General features: G+C 37.0%; 2 protein-coding genes across 4 annotated transcripts in view; both read right to left on the reverse strand.

The window, feature by feature from the left end:
• The window catches only part of LOC7460108 (structural maintenance of chromosomes protein 3), a 38,988-nt gene that overhangs the window by 18,353 nt on the left and 8,254 nt on the right, over positions 1 to 12,381 (reverse strand). The window contains exons 17-30 of one of the 3 annotated variants that reach the window (XM_052455590.1): positions 12,040 to 12,241; positions 11,329 to 11,416; positions 11,092 to 11,245; positions 10,634 to 10,781; positions 10,323 to 10,514; positions 10,048 to 10,231; positions 9,898 to 9,968; positions 9,673 to 9,824; positions 9,173 to 9,341; positions 8,926 to 9,072; positions 8,436 to 8,531; positions 7,934 to 8,108; positions 7,599 to 7,790; positions 7,142 to 7,510 (exon numbers count right to left, since the gene is read on the reverse strand). In XM_052455590.1, coding sequence (XP_052311550.1) covers positions 7,600 to 7,790; positions 7,934 to 8,108; positions 8,436 to 8,531; positions 8,926 to 9,072; positions 9,173 to 9,341; positions 9,673 to 9,824; positions 9,898 to 9,968; positions 10,048 to 10,231; positions 10,323 to 10,514; positions 10,634 to 10,781; positions 11,092 to 11,245; positions 11,329 to 11,416; positions 12,040 to 12,241 — 1,969 coding nt within the window. In that variant the 3' untranslated portion in view covers positions 7,142 to 7,510; position 7,599. Of the gene's footprint in view, positions 1 to 7,141; positions 7,511 to 7,598; positions 7,791 to 7,933; positions 8,109 to 8,435; positions 8,532 to 8,925; positions 9,073 to 9,172; positions 9,342 to 9,672; positions 9,825 to 9,897; positions 9,969 to 10,047; positions 10,232 to 10,322; positions 10,515 to 10,633; positions 10,782 to 11,091; positions 11,246 to 11,328; positions 11,417 to 12,039; positions 12,242 to 12,381 lie in introns of those variants that run through there. The other 2 variants (XM_052455589.1, XM_052455588.1) reach the window with 2 other exon arrangements.
• Positions 119 to 5,043, reverse strand: LOC7460110 (wall-associated receptor kinase-like 8). The gene is given in 5 exon segments (XM_002312831.4): positions 119 to 1,441; positions 1,623 to 2,722; positions 2,724 to 2,869; positions 3,482 to 3,637; positions 3,836 to 5,043. Coding segments are annotated over 4 exon segments (2,247 nt in total). The 5' UTR covers positions 4,710 to 5,043; the 3' UTR covers positions 119 to 1,441; positions 1,623 to 1,651.

Here is a 12,381-nt window from a genome sequence, read left to right on the forward strand (position 1 = left end):
GACACTCTAGAACACGCTAGCTTGATTATCACGGAAGTTCATTATTTTTTCATTTCTTTTGTGATAGGGGGCATGGTTTTAAAGCATCAGCGAGAAAGGATTTACAGTGAGTCAGAGCTGGCAAAAGCAACGAACAATTATGATGATAATCAGAAACTTGGCCAAGGTGGTTTTGGCTGTATACAAAGGAGTTTTACCAGATTATACCCAGAAGTTTAAGGGAGTAGACAAGGCTCAAATGAACGAGGAATTTCAGCATGAAATTGGCTACCAGTCAATCGCAAGAATGTAGTCAAAAGCTTTTCGGACTATTTTTGCAGACCAAAGAGCCTTTACTAGTTTACAAATTCATCTCAAACGGAACCCCTTTTCATCATATCCATGATAAAAGTCTCAAGTGTTGAGATCTCGGACAAAACCGTTTGAGGGTAGCTGTTGAGACTGCACTTGCACTTAATTATTTGCGTTCTTTAGCAAACCCTCCAATCGTTCACGGGGATGTCAAGACAGTGAACATACTTCCGGAGCTGATTTTTGAGATTCAGAGCTGATTTCACCAAGTGAAGCTGATATAGCCACAAAAACATAGGGGAATTTTGGCTACCTGAATAGTAAGTGTCTTATGACAGGTAATTTAACAGTAAAGAGTGATGTCTTCAGCTTCGGAGTAGTTCTTGTGGAGCTTCTGACAGGACAGAAGCCAAACTCTAATGCCTGGAGAGAACCGTAACATCATTTTCATCTCATCGTTGGAAAACAATCATCTCCTTAAAATTTTAGATTTTGAGGTAGCTAAAGAAGAAGCGGAGGAGATAGAAATGGTTGCTGAGCTTGCAAAAAGATGTAGAAATAGCGGTGTAAAAAGGCCAAGCTTGAAGTATCTGATGAGCTATCTAGGCTAACAGCACTTCATGAATACTTGTGGGGTCAGAAAAATAGTGAAGAGATATAATCTTTGCCAGGCAAATCATCACTCTTCTCCATGAGAATGCAAGTCCTTCAATAAGTGAACCTAAGACAGACAGTCATTTCCTTAGAGATTGAAAATTTCCTTATTGAAGTCCAGAAAGTCCGCTACAATCACAAAGTCCAAATTAAATGCTACGTTGAAGTGGTCTAGCATCGTCCTAAATCACTAGGATCAAAATTATATCACATCTCAGGAATGGCCTTTCGGTCCATATTAAACTTGAACAGGAACATCCGGCCACCATAGGGTATTTGCCATAGCAGAAACAGAGTAGAGATTGGGACTTTTACCCATAAATTAGCCTACAAGACAAAGACAATAATCCCAGCCTTTGGCGCCATTAGCAACAATCTGAGAGGGACTGTAACAAACCAGTTTCCATTTTCCTTCAGTGGATGACCCAGAAACTCAAGCATTCAAAGATGTCCCTTCTAGGCACACCAAGATCACTCCATTTCTTCTTGTGATTTGCTATATTTTCCCAGGGTGAGAAGAGAAATAATAAGATTAAGGAGAAAGTGAGCAAGATTTATATAGAAGAAAAAACAGTGACAGCGATAGCTTAAAGCATTTCGCAAAACAAATACCGAAACAAATGGTCCTAAGTTTATCCAAGAACATTAGGAAAAAGAAAAGAAAAGGAAAAACTTACAGAGTCGAGACGCGTTTCTTATTAATGGATCACCAAGTCTTGAAAGGGACCAAAGGTTCGACGTCAGATGATGATAGAGCCTGATCAACTTGAAAACTGCTGCAAGTAATTGATGTAGAAGCATCATCCCACGCACTGACTACTTCAGCCGTGATGCTCTGATCAGCTTCTTCGTTATTTTGTTGAACGTCCTTCTTTTGTGACAATGGAATGATCCTCTCCAACTCTGATGTGACTTGTTTCATTGTCGGTCGCTTTTTTCCGTTCAAATTCAAGCATCTCTCTGCAATATTAGCTACACCGATGACATCCTCCTTGGGGCAGTGCTCCTTAATTTGAGCATCAACAATATCAAAAATTCTGTTCTCTTCCATCAAAAGAACAAAATGTGCAGCCAAGTTTGTGTGTTCTTGTGACTCGTTTGTAAGAATTGCTTTTTGTCCAGTTAAGAGCTCAGCAAGAACTACTCCAAAACTATAAACATCACTCTTATCTGTAAATCGACTGGACCAAAAGTATTCTGGGTCCAAGTAACCAAAGGTGCCTTGCACAGTAGTCGTCAAATGAGTTTGATCAACGGAGAGTGATCTTGAAGTCCCGAAATCGGCAATCTTTGCTCGATACTTGTGATCTAAGAGTATGTTGGTGGACTTTATATCTCGATGATAAATTGGAATGGAAGCTGCTGAGTGAAGATAGGAAAGTGCTCCGGCAGTTTCAGCAGCAATCTGTAATCTCATTTCCCATGATAAAGGGAACTCCTCATTTTGGCGATGGAGATACTCGGAAAGAGTTCCATTAGGAATAAATTCATAAACTAAAAGAGGAACTTCTGCCTCCAAACAGCAACCAAGTAGCCTGACTATATTTCTTTGGTTGATTTGTGAAAGAATACAGACCTCGTTGATGAATCCTTCAAGGTTTTCTTCACTCACCATTGTGGACCTTTTGACAGCAACAATTACTCCATCTGCTAGCATCCCTTTGTACACGGTACCTTGGCCACCTTGACCAAGTATCCTGTTCACATTGAAACCATCTGTGGCAGTTTCCAACTCCTCTGAGCTAAATACTTTGGTTTTGGAAATACCCTTGATCACTTGAGGATAATTGTTGCTGTAACAAGAGACCACCATTCTGTCTGAAAAACTTCTGTTTCAGTTTGATGCTCTTCCTTTTCTCCATGATTTTGTACAGCCACCAACCACCAATGAGCAGTAACAACACTCCAACCACTCCAACAACAACTGCATTTCTCAAAAAAAAAAGTTTAACGTTCACATTAAAAGTGTCTTTGGGAAGATGGTATAACCCGCATTCCTTTTTTATAAAAAATAAAAAATAAAAACATCAGAAGCAAAAACTTTTAATTTTGTTTTAGAAGATCGGTTGTAAGATCCAGAGACATAAGGACTCAAGAAAATTAGTGAGCCCAAAACAGTTCATAATCCAAGTATGGGAAATTTTTTTCTAAAATAAAAAAAATATTAAAAATTATCTAGTAAAATAAAAGGAAAACAATGTTTAAACAAGAAGTGTGACTTTTGGAGTTTTTTTATTTCTAAAACTCTACTATTGAAGATTTTTATATTTTGGATATTTTTTAAAATAAAAAATAAACTAGTTTTTTAATTAGTCTAATTTTATAATTGAATTATATATTTCGGTTCCGGTTTGATTATTTTTTTCTAATCCAAAAGGCAAAGCCCTAGTAAATGATGCAGGTTGTTGATAGCCTAACTTATTGTTTTGGACTTTTGGGTGGATTGATGGCTTAATTAATAAATTAAATATAGGATATTTGAAAAACAAGGAATACCTATCACTGCCACGTATTGAAGTGGATGCACATTAATTACCTGAAATAATAATTGTGATGATGCCAAACCCACGGCAACCTCTTTTGCCATCACCTCTCATGCCAAGTGGACATTTACATTCGTAATCCCCAATGGTGTTATGGCATTTACCTTGACATGGGTATCTCTTGCCGGCATCCTTGCACTCATCGATATCTGTCAACATGACAAATTATGAATTGACCTTAATTCAACACGAGTAAAAGTTCTAAGAAGTTCTGTGAAGTTGTTTTGTTTCATAATTTGCCATGACTCTGGACTTTGAAGTTGTTTTGTTTCAAGGATATCTGAGAAGAGGAATGAACAATCTTATAATTTCAATCACTTAGCTACTGAAGGCATCTGTCACTTTACCTTGGCATCCTTTTTCAAGATATGGGTTTCCTTCGAACCCTTCATTGCATGCGCAGCGATATCCTTGACCATTATCGGAGTAGTAGCAATTTGTATTGATGCCACAAGCATATGAGCTCTTATTGGCCCGAGCCTCTTCGCATGTCTCGGTTTGAGCTACCCATTCGATCACAACATTTGATCTATCAAAATCTGTTGGAGTTCGAGAGAGTGGCCAATCCGAGAGGTTGAAGGAGACTTTCTCCTGAAGGAAAGCAAATCCACAAGGGTTAAATTCGGAAACAGTCGTGTGGTTGCGAAGGCTCTGAACGGTAATATTCAGTGACTTGAGACCCTTGGGAATCGAGGTCTGGCAGCATCCAGAACCTGAGCAGGAATTCTCCTTTGACATGGTAGCATTTACAGTACATAAAGAGAGACAACCAACCCCGGATGTCGCCTCCTTGTTGGTCCCCATAGCAATGGTATCACAACCAACTGCTGTGAACATATTTCTTGACTCTGAAATTGTGTAGGGGTCTATAAGATCCATAGACAGATTGTAAAGCCTCACCTGCTGCCCTGACTTGTCGTAGCAATCAAATGCTGGAACAAAGTCTATAATGACTGTGCCCTCCTCCACCGATATATGGCGAGCAGGCACGAATCCAAACCACAGTTCATGATGACCATCATCAGTTGAAGTGCATCTTAGAAAGAAGTTAGAATTCATGGCACATCTTTGTTCCCCAATCCCAAACGGGTAAGGAACAATAACATCCCCACACCTTTCTTGGCAGCCATCTTTCACATCTGGATTTGCTGTTGCTCCTGTTATTGCAGCCACCACTAGTAGCAACATCATCGGCAAAAAACCCCACCTCTGAAGTATCATTTTCTAAGTACAACCCAACTTGATAGATGTATATAAAGCAGCTCCAAACGTTCTTTTTTTGTTCTTTTTTTCTTTTCAATGAATCAAGAAACTCGTTCAAGGAAGAATTGTTACAAAATGGGGCCACACCTAGATAGGAGTCCCCCGTTGACCTTACCGGATTCCAGAATTACGGGGATGTATGAAACCCCAATGAAACCAACCATCTTAGCGAACTCCACCAATTCTTTTTTTTATATAAAAAAAAAAGAAGTACTCCACCTATTCTCTCAGCTACCAAAGAGAGAAAAATAAACGCTGCCTTAAAATAGTCGAGCATTATACTAAATCACCGACATCAAAATTACTAAATTCTATCTTTCATTATCTCAGAAATGGGAAAGATTAGCGTTGACAGGGGAGCTTTGGCAGCAACTTTCGCAGGTCATTTTCAGCTCTTGATGTGCCTGCAAATATTGAAATTAGCATAGTTTTTAAATCCGGGTCAAAGTCCATGTCACGGGTTCTGCCCGGGTCATCGGGTTTTGATCGGGCCAGTACCCAGGTCAACCTCAATTTTTTTTATAAATCAAAACATCATTTTGGTTAAAAAAAACAAATAGTCAACGGGTTGTAACCGGGCTTTTGAGCGGGTTTTGCTGAGTCACCCAGATTTTTTACTTCCATTATTTTATTTTAAACCCGGTACAGTTCCAACCCCGAGTCAGTCGGGTCCCGAGTCAACCCATCGGGCCGGGCCGGGTTTTAAAACTAAGAAAATTAGAATGAAATCTGTTTTTCAAATTATTTTTTGTTTGAAAATATATAAAAATAATTTTTTTTATTTTTTAAAATTTAATTTAATATCAACATATCAAAATAATTAATTATTTTTTAAAAAAAAATCATTATGAAAAGAGAGAAAATAATTTTGTGTTTGGATGAGAGAGAATTTCTAATCTATTTTTAGTTTGAATTTATAATACATTATATAAGAGTGTAGTTTAGTTTTTTCATTTAATTTGAAAATTTGAGTTGATTAAAAAATTTCAAAATTCAATATGCTAATATAATTTGAGTTGAACACCCAAAACATAATTTTTTAAAATTCAATATGCTAATATAAATTCAACCAAATTATACCATTTTAAGGGTAATTTTTCTAATTTAAAATTTGTAGTAAGAAACCATCACCATCGTTATCATCATTATTATTATTACTACTACTACTTCTAATATTGTTGTTATTTTTAAAAGTTCCCTCTTAACTGCTTCCTTTTTGTTTCTTTTGATTAATTCTCTCAACTACCGCCTCTTTCTCTGATGTAAAAGACAACATGATATTTTATTAAAAATTATAAATTTATTCACAATTCTCATAACATATAATAATATGTAATTATATCTAATTATCTTCTCAGCTCATTCAACTCGAAGTCGAGCTTGTAATATCCATGTAGGTTTGAGGAGAACTAATATCATCCAAGCTTGTGGATAAACTTGGGTAGCTCGTGGACCAGATCTAGGTCGCTTGTGGACGGGCTAGCATCCTCAACACCCCTATGATAAGCAATCTCATCTTTTGTTAATATTACTTCAAGACGCTTAACCTCCCCAACCTCTTGAAGTCCGCCACGATATAAATTGAACATGGTGTTAGCCATAATGCATCTCATCTCATTGACATCTTCACAGATAATCATTGCTACTTTCCGAGCTTCATGTACCAAGTAATTAATCTATATACATACATTAAAAATCAATTAGTAGTCATCATCCATAATAAAACTATCCTGGTATTTAATAAATAAATAAATAAAATATTGCATAGTAATTGATTCTGTCTTGGATACCGGGAAGCACAACGCATCAGGTTGCATGGACGTCTCGGGGAAAGCGATTAGGCCGGTGTAATAAAACTGTGTAAGGACAGATACCATATCATGTAGGTATCTATATCGCTCCTAAAAATCATAATCTCTCCTAGCATCACAAAAATTAAGGTAAGATACATAAATTACCAACCATCTCCCTGTGCAGCTCGTCTCATGTATCAACATAATCTAATCTAATCCATGCCTGTATCAACATAATCATCTGTGGTCGCAAGGGGCCAATTCTTTTAAAAATTCTGTCCTTTCATTGTTTTTATTCCTGTTGGAAAATATCTCATCCTAAGTCATGGTCTTCATGACATAGGATGGGGTATTTTCCTATTGGAAAATATCACATCCGCTTTCATCTCTTTGAAAAACTGCAGTGCCATGGACTTCATGCTGCCCCTTCATCAAGAACACATGCTCGAGCAGTTCTTTGTAGGGGGATGCGACTGTGAGAAATGGATTTTCGAGGAATATTACTTCCTAACCAAAGGAAAACTTGTGCGTGGATTTTAATTGGGAGAAAGCATCTAGAAGCGTCATGAAGGCTGATAGAAATCCATTCAGCAACAGTGCCAAGAAAGAGAATTTTTCCAATATTTAAATAACAGAACATATTGAAAAACATGGTTTGCATACTTGCCTAGGTAAAAGATCCGCTCAGCTGCAGATCTCCAAGGTTTCCATCAATTTTGATACTGAACTAGTTCCTAGGCTAATATTGAAGAGACATGAGAAGCTGTGCTAATATAGCTCTGAGCTGTTTAACATCTATTTACATTCTTAAGATTCCAGCTAAGAAAATATAGTACATGGTAACAGCAAACAAATTTATCACGGCATCCTCGTATAGATCGATTTATCAGTCCTCCATCAGACCATCAGAGTTTGGCTGCACCAGCCATAAAGATGAAATCAGATCATTTCAGTAATGGTTCATCACTGGAAATCAATTTCACCAAATCCAATATCTCACTCAATTGAAAATATCAAATAAACAAGAAAATGCTAGTGTTAAAAATATTCCGACCTTATTCGACATTATGAGATTGGTCGTGCTCGATAAAATCTATCGCATCTTCCTTGGAGACAACATTGACACGGCTCACCCTGTTTTTGTGTGTCACCCCATATAACTTGTCAGCAACCTTCACAAGTTCTGGCCTGAAAGTGGTGGTTATAAATTGTGTGTTGGCCATATCAGCCAGGCGACGAATCATGTCTGGCGAACAAAGTAATTAAGGATCACCTCCAATGGTTACATCTGATGAATAAACAATAGCTAAACAGCCAAAACAAGACCACAAAATAGAAACCATTAAAGCTTTAGGGAGATGGCAAAACAACAACGTAGAAATAGGATACTTCCAACAGCAGTCCTGTACTGGGGATCCAGTGCTGCGTCTATCTCATCAAAAAGATAAAAAGGAGCAGGATCACATCGTTGGATGGCAAATATCAATGTCAGGGCTACTACAGTTTTCTGACCCCCTGATAACTGCTTCATTGATTGTGTTTCCCCTTGCCCTGTAAATGAAACCTACATACCAAAACCAACTTGACAATATTTAAATTTGAGCATGCCCATATTCTTGAGGATAGAAGATGCCGTAGGAAAAATACTTCTGCTCACCCTATTTACTAGAAGGCAAATTCAAATGAAAACAAGATTTGCATGCATTTCGTGGAGTATTGTTTTTAACAAGACTAGCTGAATCCTAATCTCACCACTTTTTCAAAGTCAATAAACAGAAAGTGCACTCAAAGGCTATTTACTATCCAATCCATCCTTTTTGAAAAAATAAAATTACTGTATCCTCATTTCTTAAAAAAATAAACACGTATAAATGAAAGAACAAACACATACCTTCACTTTCACACCTATGTATTTCTCAACCCTTCCCTCCAAATCTGCCTCACGAGGTCCGTCATCATCATAATCATCATCCCCATGATCACCATCCTGTCAAGATATCACAAATGCAAGCCATGCCATTTTTAAAATGCACTCCTACAATTATCTCAAAATATCAACATCAAAGACCAAGAAGAATACTGATTAAACTTGGAAAACAATAAAAAACACAAATGAAGAATACAAGTGCATTGTAGAAGAAAAAATTGATTTTGACTAGTTATTTTGTCAACATTTAAAAAAAATTCATCATCACAGCAGGACAAACAGTGCAAAAGTTAGATTTTGAGCAAGAAAAAATATGCTTATGGGACACTAAGAAAGGAATGGATTTATAAATTATGAACCAGCATATTGATTAGAGCAGTTAATAAAAAGTGAAACAGTAGTTAGAGATGGGAAAAAAAATGAAACTAAGGCTTAAAACACTCCTTTAACTAACCTTTTTCTTCATCATGACCAGATGACCATGACCACCCTGCACAAGTTCAGAGAATACTTCGCGAAAGTGTCGAGCAACACCCTTGAAAGTGCGTTCTATTGATTCATCCTTCCGCTGATCTAGAGCAGATATAAGTTCTCTTATTTTCTGCAAAAAGGCATTAAAGTAAAGATACAGAAATCATGAACTCATGTTAAAAACAGTAAGTACAAAAGAAGAGATTTAAATATAAAATTCCATACAATACCTCGTCACCTGCTTCCAGTTCAGCTTGCCTTTTCTGAAGTTCCTCCCGCTGCTCTGTGAAGTTTACATATTGATCTAGTGCCTTCTTGTTTACATGGCTGAACTGCTGAAGTTGCTCATTGCACCTATGAAGCATTTTATGCAAATCTTTCACGCCTCTCCGCTTATACCTATACGCTCCAATACAGAAGAGTATGTCATTTATCAAAAGAAACAATATATAAGTGGAAGCATGCAAACATTACCTGTTTCAACAGGTACCAGGTACATGCCGAGGCAAGACAAAAAAAAATCATCTTCGAAGATTTCAACATGAATATTGGCAGGAAAAACAGGCAGAATAAATCAATTAAAAAAACCTCAGGGGTCTCAGTTGATTACAAGACATGACAGTTTAACAATACAATAAAACCCAAGCACGAGAAAACTGAAGCTCAGATTGAAGTCATTATCACATGAAGAAACAATGAGGAAAATTTGAAGTTCAGAGAGAAGCTATACGTTTCAAAAGCATCTGATGACAAAGGACCCAGTTCCCTAATTTTGTTAGAGTATTCCTCCTGTTTAGCAAGAAAAATACTTCGTTTACTCAATAGCTGTTCCAGTTCTTTTGCTTCATCTTGAAGTGTTTTTTCATATCTGTCTTCCAAAACCTGTAAACACAAGTTGTCATCTTAGCTGCTGCAACAAATCCTAAAGATCAACAGTCTGCAAAAGGTGGCAAACCTTTAGTTCTGTCTTTTTATCTTTTTTCTCCTTTAGTTCCTCCTTTAGTCTATCTATCTTGTCAGAAACTCCTGAGAAGAGTAACCAGTCAAAAAAAATTCTTCTTATATTTAAATATTAAAATCGAATTTTTAGAAACTCATAGCTCACTTTTGAGTTCCAGTGTTGTGACTTCAGCCAGTGATTTAGCATCGTTCAGTTCCTGCCTCTTCAATTCATCTTCACCATGTAACGTGTCAGAGTCAACCGTTGATATTATGGCTTCCAACTCTTGCTTCCGTCGTTTCAGGTTAGTTGTAAGATTAGTCTCTAGTTCCGCTTTTCTTGTTTCAGTCTATGTAATGAAAAATGCACATTCATGTGAAACAGAACACATTCCACAAAGGACACTACAATTACTACTAGACAAGGTTGAGATTTCTAACCTCGATGCGATCTGTTCTACAGGTAATAAGCTTCTCTTTAAGGTCTTTTATTTCAGGGTTGAGTTGGGATAGTTCATATTTTTCCTCTGGTGTTAAGTGATCAATGAGCTCTGTGCCCATCTCAGCTTGTTTCATGACCATACTGGCATTAAGCTGTTCTATTTGATTCCGGACATCTGCAAGTGATTTTTCCTATAAATAGGATCCATTGAAAGAGGAATAAGAATACTAACAGCAACAATGTAATGGACACTCAAGAAAGGATAATCTGCCAGTGGTAAGGTAAGGGTGACTTGACAGTCTACATGTACCTTATTTTCAAGAGCCGTGGAAATGAATTGTTTCTGCTTATTAGCATTAGCTATGTCCTGCTTAAGCTGTTCCAACTCTGATTTATCATGAGCCCGCTTGGCATCAATTTTCTGCTGCTCAGTGACGCGTTCAGTTATTCTCTGGTCTATATGTGAGATCAATTTAGCGAAAACAAAGTAGACAATAATAGATGGATGTAATTTAAGCTAAGGAATTAAGGAAACATCTGTTGAACTCTTCAAAAGATATTTTAGCAGTCAAGAGTTCTACTGTTCAACAATCAAACACCAAGCCTTGTTTGTTTACAAAAATTTTAGGAGTAAGATAGCATGGGGGATGTATTTACACATTTTTGCGACTATGGACAAGAAATCATACCCTAGTTTTACAATTAAATGAAAGCATAAACTAAAAGCACTCATTCAAAAAGAATTTTAAAAAAAAATAGTGAAAAAGGATATCTTGTAGCATAAATCTGACTTTTTCAAGTTCTTCTTCCTTAATGTTAATAGATTTTGTATTCTGCATAATCATGTTCATAAACTTCAACTTTGAGCGCCGATGGTCATAAAAGCCCCCTGTCATACCACCTTTCTTGCTTACTTGATCACCTGATCAGTAGTAAATTGTTAAGGCATCTCGATCACATATGAAGGTCATTGTGCAAAGTAAAAAAGAAGATTTCTATGCTAACCATCCACAGTTATGCAGTCCAAACCATCAGTTCGGGCAACTCTTGTGGCCACATCCAAATCTCGACAGATCACAGTTCTAGCAAATACCTGGAGAAAAAGAAAGAATATGTGGCAATATAAGCATGTAGCACATCCCACACCACTCCAGGAATTGTATCAACATCATAACAGTTTTAGCTCATGCAAATTTTCAAAAAGTGTGAACACATTTATATACAAGACCAATGGCATCAACAACGTTTCACAATCCAAGAACATGCCAGTCAAATAATTTAAGAATGCACAAATATCACATCAGGGAAAAAGTGTTTCACTTCACAAGTCTAGCATTGTGGTTAGGGGTGGACGACAGTAGCATATGTGTAGGTACTTCATAGCCTTCACTTACTTTTTTAAAGTTAGTGCCAGTCACCCAAAATTATCAAGTTCAAACTTTTTCCCATCAATATCCATCCTTAGATTCCCAAAGCAATCACTACAAGCTTCTCACAAAAAAAAAACTCCAACAAGAATAAATAACTACTGAAAACATCAGCAATCAATTGATAGAAAACACAGAGAAATAACCTCCTAGAACAAAATAGCACAAGAAATTACTGATTTTCAGTTATGTGCAGTCCGACATATAAATTTCTAACAACAAAACTCACATCAATGTTTCTGCTGGGTCAATACCGTTTCAGTAAGAACAAACATGAGGGAGAACTAACCTGAGCAAATGCTGGCGTAAAATTGGGAGAGAACTTCAACTTCTTTAGCAAAGGTACCACATCAGAACTCTGTGGATAAGTTACTCGAGGTGCCTTTACCCTGTTCAGTGGAATAAAAGTAACTCGTCCTCCTTTCAATGCATTAAGGTGCCTAATTATCTGAGTTGATATGTTATCATCCTCAACCACAACATGAAATAAGCTGCTCAAAAGACAAACAGATATTAAGTACATCATTCAACGATGAAGTGATCAAAGCATAAGGTCAAAAGACTAATAGCGAGTATGCCAGCTTGTCAAGCAGATTGAGAACACGGCTCCAAGAGAGAAAACAATGAACAT

This window comes from Populus trichocarpa, chromosome 9 (genome assembly GCF_000002775.5).
Source record: "Populus trichocarpa isolate Nisqually-1 chromosome 9, P.trichocarpa_v4.1, whole genome shotgun sequence".
Classification (NCBI taxonomy): domain Eukaryota; kingdom Viridiplantae; phylum Streptophyta; class Magnoliopsida; order Malpighiales; family Salicaceae; genus Populus; species Populus trichocarpa.